Genomic DNA, 19,450 nt, shown 5'->3' on the forward strand with positions numbered 1-19,450 from the left:
GTTACTGCTGCACTATTTACAATAGACAAGACACGGAAGCAACCTAAATGTCCACTGATACAGGAATGGATAAATAAGATATAGTATATATATATACAATGGAATATTATTCAACCATAAAAAAGAACAAATAATTCCATTTGCAGCAACATGGATATACCTATCATACTAAGTGAAATCAGACAGAGAAAGACAAATATGTGATATCACTTAGATATATGTATGTATATATTACTATACATGAAATCTAATAAAAACAATACAAAAGAAGTTATTTACAAAAAAAAAAAAAACACGCTCAGATTTTGAAATCAAACTTATAGTTACCAAAGGGGAAACTGGGGGGGAGGAAATAAATTAGGAGAATGAGATTAACATATACACAATACTATACGTAAAATAGATTAACAAACAAGGACCTACTGTATAGCACAGGGATGTCTACTCAATAGTCTGTAATAACCTATATGGGGAAAATGAATGGATGAATGTATATGTAGCGATGATTCAATTTTCTGTAAACCTGAAACTAATACAACATTGTAAATCAACTAAAAGCCAATAAAATATTTAAAATTTTAAAAAAGAATGAGCAGGAGTTCCCGTCATGGCGCAGTGGTTAACAAATCCGACTAGGAACCATGAGGTTGCGGGTTCCGTCCCTGCCCTTGCTCAGTGGGTTAACGACCCGGTGTTGCCCGTGAGCTTTGGTGTAGGTTGTAGACGCGGCTCGGATCCCGCGTTGCTGTGGTTCCTGTGTAGGCTGGTGGCTACAGCTCCGATTAGACCCCTAGCCTGGGAACCTCCATATGCCGCAGGAGCAGCCCAAAGAAATAGCAAAAAAGACCAAAAAAAAAAAAAAATGAGCAGTCTAAATAATGAAGAAAATTTTTAGACATGGCAATTTGGAGAAAAGAAAGCTGTTCATATTACATCATTTATTTCCAGCTATTCCTCCAAAAATAAATGATTAATGCATTTATGGTACATCCAAATTCTCAGATAGCTTTGTGTTGTTAGTAAAATGCAATTACAATGCAGTAGGAAAATGATCCTCCAACCAGATCACCAAATAAATCTCTCATATAAAAGAATTAAGACACTGTCTAAATTTACAAGTTTGTCTCAGACTTAATCTGTCTCTTTGAATAAATAATCCCCCTCCTTTCCTATTACTTTAAAAAAAAAAGCTATTTCTAGGTTTGCTTTGGGAGGCTTTAGAAATGGAGAAAAAAATTCTTTTGGAAGCCCATGTTTCATTAGAATGACTTTAGTTTTCATGACTCCCAGACATTATAGGATATTCCTAGACACAGAACCATTTTGTGTCCATTTAGTGCCCAGCAATTAGATGACCAGCTAATCTGAGGAAAATCCTGATGTAAGACATCTGTTGGGAAGTATTTAAGAAATATATCTTTGAATGCAAGAAGAAACTTGTAAGAAATTAAAGAAAATTCCCAAGAACCACAAGAAAAGAAGTAGCAGGAAACAGAGTAAAAAGATGACACTGCAGAGGAACCACCTTTAAGGTGGTGGCTGATTTCTAACTCAGAGTGTTTTGTTGTTGTCGTTGATCATTACTTTATTGAGGTATAGTAAGTACACAGTATTGTGAAAAATTATACATCTTGATTACACATTTATGCTGTTGTATAAATACCACTCAGATTAAAATATAAAACATTTTCGGAACTCTAGAATTCTCTCTATGCCCTTCCAAGTCAGTAAACCCCCAAAATGTTACCACTCTTTTGACTTCTACTATCAGAAATGTTTTGGCTGTTTCTAAACTTTATAAATCAATTTACACAATATGTAATTTTTTGTCCAGCCTCATTAGCTCATCATTATTTTGGTAAAATGCTCCATGACAGTTTTCCTGTGGCGCTATGGGTTAAGGATTCAGCATTGTCATAGCCATGGGTGTAGGTCACAGCTGTGGCTCAGATTCGATCCCTGGCCTGGGAACTTCCATATGTTGTGTATGTGACCAAAAAAACCATGATATTGCATGTATGAGTAAGTTGCATTTTGTTTACTATTGTACCACAATATCCTTTCCTTTCTAATTTTGATGGATTTTGGATTTTTGCATTGTTTTCTGTTTGAGGCTATTATGAATACTGTATCTCCAAGTATTCATCAAAATGTCTTTTGATAACATAAATGCTCATTTCTGTGCTTATGTGCCTAACATAAAATTTCTGGTTATAAAATACATATAGGTTTAGCATTAATAGATACTGGCAAACATGTTTTCAAAGTAGTTGTTCAAATTTATCTTCTTAGTAGCAACATATGAGAATTTCTTTTGTTCTACGTCTTTGACAAGACCTGTTATTTTCTGTCTTTTAAAAGTGTTGTCACTCTGATGATGGTCTAGTGGTATTTCATTGCTATATAATTTTCATTTAATTGATGAATAACTCAAAAATATAAAAGTAACTTTAAGTTACTATCTAGTATTTCTTCATTTCAACCTAAGGACTCTCTTTAGTATTTCTTGTAGAGTATGTCCACGTCAAGTTATTTCAGTTTTTGTTTATCTGGCAATATCTTAATTTTTCTTTCATTTTTGAAAGCTAGTTTTTCTGGATATAGAATTTTTGGTTCAGAGTCCTTCTTTTCCATACTTTGAATATGTCATTCCTGTGCCTCTGTCCTCCAGAGTTTCTGGTAAGTAATCACCTCTTAATCTTACTGATGACAGATTTTCTCCTTTCCCCTGGATTTGTCATTATTGCTTTTTGTGGTGGTAGTGAGTGTTGCTGCTGCTGCTTGTTTGGCGGCTTTTCTGGACCAAATCAATAAAGTTCGTATTCTTTGTTATGGGTGAACCCTGAAGCTTCTATTCAATTAGCATAGTGTTTAGCTAATGAATGGACAGAAATTTCTTTAGATGCCTTGGACCATTAAATCTCCCAGCCTTTGTTGAGGGGCTCTGTTTTCTCCTTAGGACGCACCTTTAAGACTCAGGCCATTTACAGTTTTGCCTTAGCTTTCACTTCCTTCTCATGAAGTGCCCGAAGGTCAGCCAGAGGTGAAAGCTCAGGATATAAGCACAGCCCTGGGATGCTTGCAGCTCTCTACATGAGTGTGGGTTGTAGAGTCTCAGAAATATGGTGGAGCTTTACAAAGTTTATTCGAGATGTCTTGTTACCCAGCTTTTCCTTTTAAATTTTTTGATAATCCCGTTTACCCTAATTGCTATCACTGCCTTTGGCAGACACAGCGTTAGATAACTGCAAATAATCCCAGGGTAAAGGCTTTTTGCATGGGGTGAGTTCTGAGGCCGGCCACATAAAACAGCCTTGCAAGTGGATATACCAGGAAACCACCACAGTTTTCTGGTAATGGCTTTTGGGGAGCTCCTAATTAGTTCCACGCTCTCTGGTACTTCTAGGCTACAGATTTTCACTGTGAATTGCAAGACTGCTGTTTTTCAAGGCTACTATGAAGTTTGCTGTTCTTCCAAAATACAGCTGTTTTTCTTGAATAAAGATTCCTTTGGTTGATTTTCAAACTTCTGAAAAAGTCGGTTTTGGCAATTGTGCCTGTGCTCCTATTCATTTATGGAAAAGCAGATTTCACAAGTCCTTCTTCTGACATTTCCACTGATGTCCTGAAAGCCCAATTTAAAAATTGGCAGAAAATGCAATCATGAAAGAGGATGTTCATTTGACTCCTTACATTTCCCTTCTTATAATATCTATCCTGTTATGTGCTAGAAAGGCAAATTACTTGACAAGTAGGTAATAGTCACATTAAACCTTAACATACCTCACATCGACTCCTGCAACATAGCTTTTGCATGTACTGTTCCCCGCCACCCCAAATTCTTGCACTAAATGACTGATACTTTTAGTTGTGCAACAACTTTGCAGTATTTTGTAATGCTCCTAGTTTTCTCTTTATTAATATTCTCTTGTTTCTCCTTAACATTAAGTTTCATGTCTCTATCAGAATTTGCTCTTCCTGATTGACTTAGTCTGCCTTTGAAGTCTAAAAAATCAATAGCTCTTGGATATGACCCTCTAACCCTGATGTCTTCATTGAATCTCAGACCTTCATATTCAATTGCCTTCAGGACTTTTTTTTTTTTTTTTTGCTTTTTTGCTTTTTAGGCCTGCACCCATGGCATATGGAGGTTCCCAGCTAGGGGTCTAATCAGAGCTACAGCTGCCGGCCTACGCCACAGCCACAGCAGTGCTGGATCCAAGCCGTGTCTGCAACCTACTTCATAGCTCACGGCAACACCAGATCCCCTACCCACTGAGTGAGGCCAGGGATCGAACCTGCAGCCTTATGGTTACTAGTTGGATTAGTTTCAGCTGTGCCACAACAGGAACTTCGCCTTCAGGACTTTTGTACTTTGACCCGTAGTACCTCAAATTCAAAACGTTCAAAACTAACTTTTGCTCATTTTTCAGTACTCAGCTCTAGCCTATACTGGCTAGACTTAACTCCTCTTCGTCATATTCCCATGGTACCAAGTGGAAGTACTATCATTGACTGATTTTTCTAAGACATCGTAGATGCTCAATATTATTTTATACAATTTATTACTAGATTTAATCCTAGATTGAGAGGTACTTCAGAAAATGCATAGTTAAGAGTTGCCTTTCAAGTTCCTACCACATATTTATGTATTTTGGGTCTACTGAGTGCCAGGCTCTTACAGATGAAGAAACGGAGGTCCAGAGAATAGAGTGCATTGTTGAAGTTCAGAGTCACAGTGTTAGTAAGTGACAGAAAGATTTAAACTCATGATATGATGTAATATGCTGCTGTTGCTGTGTATATGTTTGTATATTTACACTTTTTAGACATTCTTAAAGGCATGAGATGGTATTGCACTCTGAAAAGGAGAGCTTTGAGTTCTTTAAGTGCTTTCAATGTCATGTCTCATTTTCTTTTCTGATCTTGTAAAGAGGAAGAGATTCGTTTTTTTTAGTTTCAGCTCGGAAAATGACAGATAAAGGGGAGGAATAAAAGAGTTCTCTTACTCCTGTAGGAAAGAAATGGACAGGAAGAAATAACAATGGGGGAAACAATGCCAACATCTGTCATTTTAAGCTGCCAGAATGATTCCCTAGCTTTGTTCGGGTCAGAGCTTTGTTTTTCTATAGGAGAATTGGCTTTTTTAGACCAGGTTAATCATGCCTTTTATAACTCTTGGCATCAAGTTAAACTTGTTTCAAAGGAAAAATTTAAAGTATGCTTGCCCATAAACATTCACTTCTGGTCTGTAGTTATTCTTCAGGTTTCTGATACAGGCTGTGGCTTAGTATCATGAAGCTAAAGTGGATAGTTTCTCTTGTTCTCTCTGGCTCCCTCCCAGATCCCTCTGCCCATAACCCAGCTTGTAAGTGGTATTCTGGCTGAGACTTTTAGAGGCAGACCCATTTACCTCTCAAATAAATGGACCATGCATGATTCTTTTGAAATAAGCATATCTTTTCTTTCAGTTGTAAGTGTCAAGACTAAGTTAGTGATTTTAAGCCAATCTTTCCACCTTTGCTTTGAATTTAAGGTTGAAATGAGATGGGTAGGTAAAATGAATGTATGAAAGAAATTAGGTGGGAAAATGAAGCATGGAAGAGTTCTTTCCCCACTTCCATTTTCTCCTATTCCTCTCTTAACAGAGCTGATGCCATTGAAGGCACCAACTAGAACCAATATATCAAAACAGACCGAGTTCTTTAGGGAGATTTTAAGAAAACTCTACTTTTACTATTTTCTTTAGAACCAATATATCAAAACAGACCGAGTTCTTTAGGGAGATTTTAAGAAAACTCTACTTTTACTATTTTCTTAAAGAGAGTCGGAAGGAGATATTGATATTTAGAGGTTTGTGAGTTTCGCAAGATTTTTTTTTTTTTAAGATGTTTTCTGTGGAGTTTTGATACTTCTCATTCATAGTATTTTATTACAAAATTAGTTCTTAATTTCTAGTATTGAGAGGAACATCAAGGACAAGAACAATATTCTAGTTTCCAACGGAAGGCCACATTTTAATTTTAACTATAAATTTAAGTCTTTTCTCATTAATATTTGGCCTGAACTGCCAATGTGAAATAACTATTTTGAATTCTTGATTTTTTTTTGTCTCTTTTTAGGGCGGCACCCATGGCATATGGACGTTCCCAGGCTACGGGTCGAATCTGAGCTGCATCTGTGACCTACACCACAGCTCAACAACACTGGGTCCCCAATCCACTGAACCAGGCCAAGAAGTGAATCCATGTCCTCACGCATACAAGGTGGGTTTGTTAGTGCTGAATGACAATGGGAACTCCTGAATTCTTGATTTTTAAATCACTCATTTGTAGGAGTGAGAAGTAAAATACCTACTAGGAATGAAAATTTGGCTCCAGAGTGATTTTCTCTGGCAAAACAGCTTATAAATTATTAGACTAAATGACTGAAATAAGTATTACTACAGTTACAAAAATTTACAGTAAAAGAATCTGTACAACCTCAGGTCGCTATTTTTTTTTGTTTTGTTTTGTCTTGTTTTTTGTATTTTTGCCTTTTCTAGGGCTGCACCCGTGGCATATGGAGGTTCCCAGGTAGGGGTCGAATCGGAGTTGTAGCCACTGGCCTACACCAGAGCCACAGCAACGCGGGATCTGAGCCATGTTTGTGACTTACACCACAGCTCACAGCAATGCTGGATCCTTCGCCCACTGAGCAAGGCCAGGGATCGAACCCCCAACCTCATGGTTCCTAGTCGGATTCGTTAACCACTGTGCCACGATGGGAACTCCTCAGGTCACTAGTTTTAAGTTATGATCCCAAATTATGAAGTTTTGAGAGTGGGAGCATCCTGATACTGTCTTTCAAAGTATCGTAAAATAAAATATTATGTAACATAGGTAATAGAAGAGTAAAACGTAGTCTAACATATATAACATGCACATGGTTTATAGTAAAAGATAAAATGACTGTAATATTACCATGATATTTATAATCATTCAGGCATCATTTTTGTCTCTCCTCAAATAAAATCTCTATGAGGAAAGGGGTTTGTTTTATAGAATCTGAAACAAGGACTGGCAGATTGAACGTCCTCAGTAGATATTCAATGAATGAATGAATGATGAATAATTCATGTATAATCTTTAATTCTTTTTGAACATAAACTGTATTTTATTTCCCTTGAAATTAACCAAGAGACAGAAAAGCTTTGAATTCATTGATTTGTTTTCATAGGCTGAGGTGGAAGTGAAGGTGTCAGTCACTCTAAAACTGCAAAAAGACCAAAAGGACGTGGGGTTTGGGTGATCCTTTGGGAAGGTTGGAAAATCTCACTTTTCTGCAGTCTCAATTTATCAGGAGTCTTTCTCAGTCCTGTCTTTGAATTGCATTCTTTCCCCTCAATATATGACAGAGGTTTTCTTTGGTAGTTCTCATTTCAGTTTTGCTAGGGGTCTGGTGCAGTTAAAATAAATTCTATTTTAAATTCCCTGAGGTTATGAAATCTCAGTATGTTATACCTGAGTCGAAATATTCCCATTGGTGTCATCTGCTAGTTTGTACAGTATATAGCCTTTTCAGACTGGTTTCTTTCACTTAGTTAATATGGTTTGTCTTTGCTTTTCATTATTTGATTGACCTATAAACACATCCCAAGATGTTAGTCATCTCGTGGAAATTAATTAAATGAAGTTATATTTATTGTCCTGCACGAAATATAATCCAAACTAGCACATGTCAGCAAATATTACATGTGGGACAGGAATAATTTTTCCTCAGTTCTACACAGTTTTTAAAATTAACAAGCTCAATCTTTTCTATATGCTTATTGCCCTTGTTTTAACTCTTACTTTTTTGCTTTTCAGTTGTTCATGAGAAATATATTAAATATTTGAGAGTCAAGCTAAAGCACATGATACAGACATGACAGATGCCTTTGAAATCTCTTAAAATTGGATTTTTTCCCCCTAGGACAGATTGTTAACATAGGTATCTAATTACACAACTATCAGAGTAATAGTAAATTGTAACATGTTTGCTCTATTGCTGTTTAGTTATTATTACATAATAATGTTTAGCTATTATTCACATTTCTCTTCCTATGTGCCTCAAATGCTCTTGTGGCAATGGCACCCTCTGCTCTAAGCAGCATGCAACTTTTCCTTCCATTCAGAGAGATTATTTCTGTGCTCTACAGCTCATTTTACCTGGATTGTGGTACAGTGTTGTTATAGAATGGAAGAGTTGAACTGTTCTGCTGTAGGAATGTCATGTGATTGCCACTCAGGCTGAAATGATGATATTGTTCAGTGACTATAATTTTATTCTGCAGAGTGACTGATGACTGCCAGTAAAGAAATTCCCTAGAAATATTTGATACCTTTTTACCTGCAATTATCATAACCACACGAGTTTGAAATAATTTTCCAGCCCAGCAGCAATTATTTTTAGCATATCTTATTTAAAGTCCAATAACAGGACTCAATGCTCACAGCTAAAATAAAAAAAAAGGTTTGGATTGACTATTTAGCTAGATATGGAAACTACCACATCCAAATATTTTCTTAGTAAATGTTAAACCTCGTAAATACAGTATTAATGTTTTCTCACTTTAGCATGCTGCTTGAACTCATAAATTTAAAAGAGTTCACTTTAAAATATTTTGGTGTATATGTCACATCACTGAATGCTCAGTACATATCAATAGGATGCATGAGACACTTTGGGATATTATATTTACACCTGTCCATATAAAATAGAAATATCATCATTTAACATTTATGGAGAATGCATTGCACTGGAGAGGTAGCTTGGGCTCTTATACTTTTAGTGGCAAATTAGTTGTCACACTAATTACTACTACTAATATAAATTCTTGATTCTGTGTTGTCAGGCATTCTTCTAATTACTTTACGTGAATTTCCTCATTCTACCCTTATAACCATATTGCAAAGTGAGCTATTATCTTTTTTTTTTCTTTTTAGGGCCACATGTTGGCATATGAAAGTTCCCAGACTAGGGGCTGAATCAGAGCTGCAGCTGCCAGTTTATACCACAGCCACAGCAATGCAGGATCTGAACTGCATCTGCAACCTACACCACCGCTCATGGTAACACCAGATCCTTAACCTACTGAGCGAGGCCAGGGATCAAACCCGTATCCTCATGATACTAGTCAGGTTCATTTTCCATGTGCCACAATGGGAACTCCCTATCTTCATTTTATGGATGAGAAAGCTGAGGCACATAGGTTAAATAATGTAAGAGTAAGGAAACTTGAAGAGTACTGGCTTAACTGGTATCCAAATAATTCTGGATCTAGAACCGAAACCTTTAGCTATTATGTATGCTAGCCTACCTCTCACTTCATTTACACAAAGAAAATGCACAACGAAGGTACACACTGTCACTGTGTGGCTAAGTGTGTGTATATTTTCACTTCCTAACTCAATTTTCTTCTCCTGAACAAACTCTATTGTGGATTTTAATGAATTCCTTTGGGATTCTATATTCTTTATCATCATCTTATCCTGGAACACTTCTGGAAGACACTGAAGTTGTCCATTTTTCAATAAAAAAGAAAAAAGCAATCAGTAGCTACAACTTATTTAGGGATGCACTGAATTTATCTCCTTAAAGGTTAGTCTCACAAAAACAGAAAGTATATGCAAGCATGATTTTATTTTTTCATGACTTTTATTTTTAGATTCTATTACAATGTGTAAGTCTCAAGTATAACTACAGTATATGACAACTCAAAACATTTTGAGCATTCATAGATGTATGAAATTTGTAAAGAATTCTATGTAAAGAGCATTATTATATTCATGGCTATTCATTTTTTGAAGCAATTCTTGATTATTTCCCTCAAGAATATAACATAATAAACCACAGATACTAAAACAAATTGGTGCCCTCTATACATAGGCCCTAAACCCAAGCAAATTACTTGGCCATTCTAATTTAGCTGGCCTTCTTTCATCACTCTCATTAACATTTCTCTGAAATTGCTAAATAGAACTGCTTTATTTACATATGCATTTTATCTTAACTCTTTAATAAAGCTATCAAAATTCTATAAAATCATGCTGAATATTTTGAGTCGACATTTTCAACAATCAGCATTTAGAAACAGCCCACAAGTCACTTATATCTTTTGCAAACTATGTAACAGTCAAAAAAGGTAAAATGAGATCTGATCACTTCCATTGTATTCCAATTTTAAATTAAAAAATTACGGTGTAACTGCCATTCTTTATCATTAGGTAAAATGAGTTCAGTGGTTGTGTGACTTAAATTTTAACATGACAGTACTTTCTGAGGGTGATATTTTATAATCAGTACCAAACAGTAGTCTATATGAAAAGAGAAGTCTAATTTTCCTTCAAGCCTCTGCTGTATTAAATGAGCTCTTGGTTCCAAATATTGTTATTAATTGATAGAAAGTCACAACTAGACATTCCTGGGAAACATATATGAAAAACCATACATAACCATGTTATATTTTTTAAAAAGAGTTCATCATGAAAGAGGAGCAAGTGCCACTTTGTAATTTTTTTCTTTTTTTTTTGAAACACTAAGAAGAGAGTGTTGAGGAACCAGTTGCCAGTATTTTTTTTTTCACATAAAAATCAGGCAATGTAAAAACATTAAATAGTAAATCACACATAAACCTGCCAACTATACATCTTTTCACACTGAATTATATAAATATGCAAAGTCCAGTTATATTTATGTGGATTTAAAATGATGAGGATAAATTGCATTCATATTTAAATTAATATTCATTTATTAATTTAATGTATTAAAAATTCTACAAATGTAATATATTTTGCATGGTTTTCTAATTAAATTGTCAAAACCTATTTCCAACAGATTTAGTAGGGATGTGATGCAATGCTTGACTGTTTTCCAGGCTAGGAAAACACTGCCTGGTTTCTTACATATTAAATAAAAAAGAGGCTCAAATAATAAGATAAATCATTGAACTTAGATGTAGAGAATCTTTGGCCCTAGATGTAATTTTATACATGCCTTAGGACAGGTGTCTAGAAGTGATCATTTCCTGCATGGTTGTTGTAAAATACAGCGCAATTAAAAAATGTTCTAGTAAGGAAATACTATGGAAATGTCACCTTTTTATTGGTCTTTTTCATATCTGTGTTTCTTTGCTTCTCTGTCTCTCATTTTCTTCCCATACTTCTCCATCTCTATAAGTATGTTTAAAACTCCTTTATTTTTAAGTAGGCAGAACAATTAAAAAATATGTTTTAAGTACTTAATATAGAAATATAATTTGTGTTATTTTTCATCTAAGAAAGCAAATGAATAAATAAATATTGTTATATATATTTGCTTTGGAAACTCCCACAAAATTTTCTAAATAAAATTATTTTCTACTTATGTAACTCAATTTTTGCCTGTGCATGAATAAGTCAAAAGATCTCATATTCTTGAAATAAACTCATAAAAAATGCATCATGGCTACCTCTTTTTAAGCCATTATTATCAAGAATTTTTTAAAACCAGATTTATAATCCTTGGTAGAAGGACAACTGCTAAAGCAAAATGAATGTGTGCTTCATAAATTATAAGCTCAGGGTATGTTACTGACCGATACATAATATACCTCATAGTCATAAAATTTTAAGGAGCATGTGACATACTCCTCTTTCTGTAGATGAAAGAATAGAGGTTGGTTGAAGAGTATAACTAGTACCAATTAGGAAAGCAAGTTGGCAAGAATCTCAGTTGAATGCTATTTCATTTTTACTATACACAAGTCTGTGTTGAAAGCCTGACATGTATTATGACTTGAAAGCTTGTCATACACATTTAGGATGGTATGCAAGTGATACAGTAAATACTGTGCCCAAGTCATTATGTGCTCAAACATGTACCATAGGATCAAATATCTATCTGCATATCTGGAAGCATGCCATTGAAGAGAAATATCAACTCTGCTTAGTGATAAAGAATGACTAAACAATACTGCATGAGAAAGCAGAAAACTGTGACAAAAATGATTTGAGAGTTGAGTCTCAATTATTGATATTTCTGGACAGCACAGTCCAGTGTTACACTGTATAAATAAAAGGGTGTAAAGCTTTCTCCAGTAGCTTTTTTTCCCTCAATTATCTTCATTTTTTTTTCTTTTGAGGAACATGATACATACTTAAAATTGTTTTTCATGTTCCATGGTTATTATATGAACAAAAAAGGATATAGAAAAAGGCCGCCTATGGAGCACAATACTCTAAAGGTAACTCTTGCCCTAGCTGGTACATGAATTAAGATGAATTAAAAGTATTTGTTGAACTGAATAGCCTACATATGTTTTTAATCCTATGACACTTAATAGGCACATGTAAATTGGTTTTGATGAAGTATGGAATAAATTTAAGCACCTCAAAATATAGAATGACCTCTATACATAGAAGAGTCTTGCCCCCAAATAATAAGATATTTTAACTAAACATTCATTACCCAATATCCATTCCTTCTATCAGGGCATTTCATTGCAAAGCCAAGGCAAAATACTTTTGTAGAAATGATAGATATTTGTGAGTGTGTGTGTGTGTGTGTGTGTGTGTGTGTATGCATGGAAAACATGAATGTTTACAATCCTGTGAAAAGATGACAAGGCAGATGTCAACATTTTCTACATGGTCTTCTGATTTATTAAAAGTAAACAAAATTGAATCACCTTTGTTTGCTATAATCAATAATCCCTGTAGAGTTACTCTTAACAATTCTTACAGAATCGTTTGCCAATGCAAAAATAGCCATCTGCTAATGCTGCCCACCTGTGTTAGGAAATCGGAGCTAGTAACTGCACTGACTTTGAGAATATTTTGATAAAAAGAGTTTTGGCATAGACCTCCTTAAAATAGTCTTATTAACACAAGTATATCACCTTCACAGGCTGTAAACAAAATATCAACAATGAAGATTTATTTTTTCCCTTCCTTGCCATCTTTCCCTTTGTCTTCCTTTTCTGTTTTGTCTTGTTCGTATTTCTCTTTGTCTGGTTTTGTTACACTATCATAGGAAGGTGGGGAGATGGTAGATGGGGTTGCATCTGTTTTTTCTGGACTTGAGTTGTCATTGACATTATCAAAAACCATATCTTCTTTACTGCGCAAATCATCATCTCTGTCTCCATCTTTTATGTATATACTCGATATATTTTTTACATTTTTCCGTAAGCGGTAACGTCTGTAAGCACGTTGAATAACAGTAGCAGACACATCCTCTTGTTTTCGTTTTAGTGTAGTTGTGATGGGTTCATAGGACACTTTAGAAGGATTTGCAGACATGAACCTTTCTTCCATTTGTGAACGAAGAGAGTCCATCTCTCCACTTTCGCCCAAAACGCGCTTTGTAAAAGCAAATAAGATGTCAAGACAATGGATTCGGTCTCCACTAACCATGGGAAGATCCATGGCAATGAGCTGTACTTTGTTTGGTTTTGCTATGAGGAGAGGAGGATCCAGGGCAGCTGCAAAATCAGAGAGTTTGCTATATTCTATAAACTGTGTTGCATCTGGATCAAACTTCTCCCAAACCTCATAAAACATCTCAAAGTCATCCTCACTCAGAGGCTCAGTACTTTCTTCAGTAGCAACACTGAAGTTCTCTAGAATGACAGCAATGTACATGTTCACCACGACCAGAAATGATATGATGATGTAACTGACAAAATAGAATATCCCAACAGATGGATTCCCACAGTCTCCTTCAACTGAACTTCCAGGATGAACTTTTTTGGGGTCACAATCAGGTGGTGCACTATTAAGAATAGGTGCTAGCAGTCCATCCCAGCCAGCAGAGGTGGTGATCTGGAACAGGCAGATCATGCTGTTGCCAAAGGTCTCAAAGTTGAACATGTCATTAATTCCAGCTTCCTTCTTAACATAGGCAAAGTTGGACATTCCAAAGATGGCGTAGATGAACATGACCAGGAAGAGCAGGAGGCCGATGTTGAACAGCGCAGGCAGGGACATCATCAAAGCAAATAGCAACGTGCGGATCCCCTTGGCCCCTTTGATCAGGCGCAGGATGCGGCCAATCCTGGCAAGACGGATCACTCGGAACAGGGTAGGGGACACAAAATACCTTTCTATCAAATCTGCTAGGAACATACCTGGTGAAGAGGGAAGGAATAAAAAGAAAATATTTAAATATTCATGCTATGGAAAATCATGACTCTGTATGGTTTCATGTGCCATATTATCTCTTACGATTTCAGGACTGTCATTTTACACTGAAAGCATTTCATAGAAAAGGGTTCGAACAATTCTACAGGAAAATAATGAGAATTACCATTGTGACATTTTCTCTCTGTTACTAAGTTTGTGGACCTTACTTTTTGTCCTTCAAAACAAGTTTTTTAATTATAAGGTAGAAAAATTAAAGCAATAACATAAAATGCTAAAAAGGAAATATAAATCACCTGAAATATCAACCATTAACTATTGTTAGTATTTTATTGAGGATCACTCCATTTTTCTATGCAAGCATACAAACACATACAAATATAATAATGGTATAGAAACCTTTTTTGTCATCTGTTTTAGTTACTTCATTATATGCTATGGAGCTATCCCCATATAAATGAGAGCAGAATGATTCCTTACAGTTGTACAAGGTCCTGTCAAAGTAACCATATGTTGAAGAATTTTATGTTGTTTACAGTTGTTTTGGCTAAGAATATCCAAGCAGATGTATTTTTTTCTAGATGCATAAGCACATTTTGATAATACATTAATAGAAGTTAGGTCAAACAATATATTTAAAATTTTATAATGCATTACAAATCTATCTTTAGAAAGTTTGTGCAAATTAACACTCCTAATGATAGTATATGAGCATTCTCATGTCCCATGTGCTCACCAGTTGTATCATTCTTCTTTATAATTTCACAAACAAATCTTTGTGATGTTTAAACCATCTCATTATTATAATTTATTTGAATTTATTTTGGGAAAAAATAATCCACATTTTTCTTACTTAAGGGATATTTTATATGTTTGTTGGCTATTTTCAACTTTCTTTTTTTGACCTAGTCTAGTCCTTAGCCATTTTCCTATTGGAGTTTTAGTATTTTCCTTTTGATTTATGAGGACTATTTTTCTATTACAAGTTCTAATCCTGTTAGTAAATGCTACATTAACAATTTTTCTATCTTTTGTCTTTCAACCTTTAAAAAAAAATGTGGTGGTGGTGGTGGTGAGTTTTCCTCCACAGAATATTTTGATTTTTATGCAGTCAAAAAATACCTATTATTGGAGTTCCCATCGTGGCACAGCGGAAATGAATCCGAGTAGGAACCATGAGGTTGTAAGTTCAATCCCTGACCTCACACAGTGGGTTAAGGGTCTGGCACTGCTGTGAGCTGTCGTGTAGGTCTCAGACGCAGCCCAGATCTGATATTGCTGTGGCTGTGGTGTACGCTGGTGGCTACAGCTCCAATTAGACCCCGAGCCTGGGAACCTCCATATGACGTGGGTGCAGCCCTAAAAAGACAAAAACAAAACAAAACAAAACCCTATTATTTTTTTCTTCATAGGATCAAGTTTATGTCATGAACAGATGAATAGAAAGGACTATTCAAGTTCATGGATATAAACCTATTCCCACTAGAATCCATTTTTTACATATTAATTTCTGATTAATGTGATTCATGTGATTACTGCATAACATAGTAATTCTCTATATATTAAAGTTTAAGTTTGGATAATTTATTTGAATCCATTGAATATTTTAGTAAACTATCTTCATCAATATAATAATAATCTCAATATCCAGCAATGCAAATCACTCCTCATTACTCTAATTTTTCTTCCAGATGAATGTTAGAATCATTTATATTTATATTGCTAAAGCATTACCCCCACCACACAAAAGGACATTGATATTCTCACTGGGATAACACCTATAGATTAATTTATTAAAAATGGTCATGATTGGAGGTGGGACCAAAATTGGAAAGGAGTAAGACGTGGTGTTCACCTTCTCCCACAAATACATCAAAAGAAAAAAAAAAATCTACCAGTAAAATGATTCACACAGAACATCTACTGAAAGCTGGCAGAAGACCTTAAACCTCCAAAAGAGCAAGAAACCCTTCACATTACTGGGTAGAACAGAAGGGGGGGGGGAGAAAGAATAGAGAGAGAAAAGGAATCAGGATGGGACTAGCACTCCTGAGAGGGAACTGTTAAAGAGGAAGGGAACCCACACACTGGGAAGCCACCTAACTGATGTGAAGATCAGCCTAGACAGAGGGACCTCAAAGCCTTGAAGAAAAGCACAGAAGCTGGATTAAGGAGGGAAAAGCAGAGAGAGAGAGCTGCACAGACCATCAGCACCACTGCCCCAGACACCACAGCCTGAGATACTCAGGTGGGGATTGGGTTCTGAGATCCAGGCTCCAGAAGCCAGTTCTGGGGAGAGGACCAGGGTTGGCTGAGTGGAGACAGCCTGAGGGGCTAGGGAGCAGTGCACCACAGGCTAGGGAGCAGAATGCCACAGTCAAGGAAACTCGGGAGGAGGTCTGGGCCCACAGGAGAAGCAAGGTGCCATTGCTAGGAAGGGTGAAAGGAGGAGGGGTAGACCACCATAGGAATACCTTTCTCTGCTCATGTGCAGACTCTCAGAGGGCAGGGTGCTTCTGTCGCAGTCTACAGGCGATGGGCCGCCTCTTATGTGGGCTATGGGTGGCTGGGCAACTCTGGTATGGGATAAGGTCAGCGGGGCACCTCCTGCATGGGCTAAGCATGACATGGCACCTACTACATGGTCTACAGGCAGCAGGGGAAAATCACTGCAGTCGTCTCAGACTCCAGAAGTGAGTGTGGCTCACCACCACTAGGGGTCTGTGAACAGGCACCACCTGTGGCCCCAGTCACCTCTGCCACCTAAATCTGCCTGAGGGTCACTGCCACTTACCAGTGCCCTGCAACTAGGAGCAACTTGCACCACCTCTCCACAAGCCCTTCCCATTGTCAAGGGCCCAGCAACCAGACACTGGCTACTAGCCCTGCCCATTGCCTCCATCTCCTGGAAGCACACACAGCACCCTATAAAGGGGGATTACAGCCTACACACACTGAGGGAAGAGACAGCAATCATCCAATCCAAAGCAGCTCTCATGATAAAAATAAATAGTAAGCCCTCACAAAATACCCAGGGGTGCTTCTCAAATATGAATAGCCCTGAAAGACTACAGTAGTTGTTTTCCCTAAACTCACAGAATAAGAAAAATGTAAGCAAAATGAAGATGCTCAGGAACATTCTCAGTTAAAAGAAGAGGAGAATTCCCTTGAAGGAGCAAACAATGAAACACACCTATGTAGTCTAACTCATACCGAGTTCAAAAAGGAGATAGTGAAAATACTAAAGAAATTAAGAGCAAACATGAAGGAATTAAGAGTGGATATGAACAATAATGCTGATTACTTTAGAAAGGAACTAGAAAATAGAGGGAGGAGCAAAGAAAAATTAGAAAATTCATTTACAGAGATGTAAGCTGAATTGAAAGTACTAAGGAGAGAATGAATAAGGTGGAGGAACAAATTATTGACTTGAAAGACAGAATAATAGAAATCGGAGTTCCCATTGTGGCACAGAGAAAAAGAATCTGACTAGGAACCATGAGGTTGCAGGTCCAATTCCTGGCCTTGCTCAATGGGTTAAGGATTCGGTGTTGCCATGAGCTGTGGTGTAGGTCACAGATGTGGCTTGGGTCTGGCACTGTTGTGGCTGTGGCATAGGCCGGCAGCTGTAGTTTCGATTCAACCCTTTGCTTGGGAACCTCCATATGCTGTGGATGTAGCCCTAAAGAGCAAAACAAACAAACAAACAAAAAACCAGAATAATGTAAATCACCCAATCATGACAGGAGACAGAACACCAAATGAAAAAACATGAAAGCAATATAAGAGATCTATGGAATAGTATAAAGCAAGCTGATCCACATATAATGGGGATCCCACAAGGAGAAGAAAAGGAAAAGGAGATTGAAAATATATTTGAAGAAATTATGGCTGAAAACTTTCTAAATCTAAAGGATACTGATATCAAGATACAGGAATCACAGAGGGCCTCAAACAAGTTGAACCCAAACAGGCCCACACCAAGACATATTATAATAAAAATGGCAAAAGTTAAAGATAAAAAGAGAGGATTATAAAGGCAGCAGGAGATAAACAAAGAGTTAATTATAAGGGAACCCCCACAAGGCTATCAGCTGATTTCTCTACAGAAACCCTACAGGCCAGAAGAGAGTGGAAAGATATATTCAAAGTTCTAAAAGGGAAAAACTTGCAGCCTAGAATACTCTACCCAGCAAGAATATTATTTAAAATAGAAGGAAAAATAAAGAATTTCTCCAACAATAAACAGAAACTAAAAGAACAGAGCTATACTATACCCATTCTAAAAGAAAGACTGAAATGGCTCCTCTAAATAAAAAAGAAGTAAGAAATAGGATGGAGGAAATCATGATTGAAAGTAATCACTCAAATAAGCCAGTATACATACCTAAAAGGAAAAAAAAAAAAAAACCTATTGTAAAAGTGATGATAAACACCAGGAAAAGCAAAAGGAAAAACATGAAGACGTTAAAAAAAGGACATCGAAATCATAAAATGTAGGGAAGGGAAACAAGAAACTCTAGATTCTTTTTTTTTTTAAATAATATGTTTGAGTCTATATGACTATCAGGTTAAAGCAAGCAGATACAGAAAGGGGTTAACATAGTTGAAAAATAGGGCTACCACAAATCAAAACCAAACAGTACATTCACAAAATGTAAAAAGAAGAGGACACAAACAAAGTAAAAGGAAATCATCCAAACAAAAAAAGAAAGGAACAAAGGAGAGACATAGAATCAATTGGAAAACAAGGTTTAAAATGGCACTAAATATATATTTATCAGTAATTACCTTAAATGTCAATGGACTGAATGCTCCAATCAAAAGACACAGAGAGGCAGACTGGATTAAAAAAACAAGAACCTATAATATGCTGCCTACAAGAGACTCACCTTAGGGCAAAGGACACATGTAAATAGAAAGTGAGAGGATGGGAAAAGATATTTCATGCCAATGGAAAAGATGGGACAGTAGGAGTTGCAATACTCATATCAGAAAAAAATCAACTTTAAAATGAAGGCCATAAAGAAAGATGAAGAAGGACACTATTTAATGATAAAAGAATCCATGCAGGAAGAGGATCCTACACTTGTCAATATATCTGCCCCTAATATAGGAGCACCCAAATACATACAAGAAATATTAATAGATATAAAAGGAGAAATTGATGGGAATACAATAATAGTAGGAGAATTTAACACCCCACTCATATCAATGGACAGATCCTCTAGACAGAAAATCAATAAGGCAACAGAGATCTTAAATAACACAATAGAAAACTTAAACTTAATTGATATTTTCAGGACATT

The 19,450-nt window shown here is 36.2% G+C and overlaps 1 protein-coding gene and 1 long non-coding RNA gene across 2 annotated transcripts in view; one reads left to right on the forward strand and one right to left on the reverse strand.

Moving 5' to 3' along the window:
• LOC125123254 (uncharacterized) overlaps nt 1–19,450 on the forward strand; it is a 105,841-nt gene that overhangs the window by 38,404 nt on the left and 47,987 nt on the right. The window contains exon 2 of the long non-coding RNA XR_007134015.1: nt 13,903–14,082. This is a non-coding gene — a long non-coding RNA (uncharacterized LOC125123254). The remainder of the gene's footprint in view (nt 1–13,902; nt 14,083–19,450) is intronic.
• Nucleotides 12,634–19,450, reverse strand: part of SCN9A (sodium voltage-gated channel alpha subunit 9) — a 162,803-nt gene continuing 155,986 nt past the window's right edge. Inside the window, exon 27 of the mRNA XM_047772799.1 lies at nt 12,634–14,128. Coding sequence (XP_047628755.1) covers nt 12,936–14,128 — 1,193 coding nt within the window. The 3' untranslated portion in view covers nt 12,634–12,935. The remainder of the gene's footprint in view (nt 14,129–19,450) is intronic.

This window comes from Phacochoerus africanus, chromosome 3, assembly GCF_016906955.1.
Source record: "Phacochoerus africanus isolate WHEZ1 chromosome 3, ROS_Pafr_v1, whole genome shotgun sequence".
Taxonomy (NCBI): domain Eukaryota; kingdom Metazoa; phylum Chordata; class Mammalia; order Artiodactyla; family Suidae; genus Phacochoerus; species Phacochoerus africanus.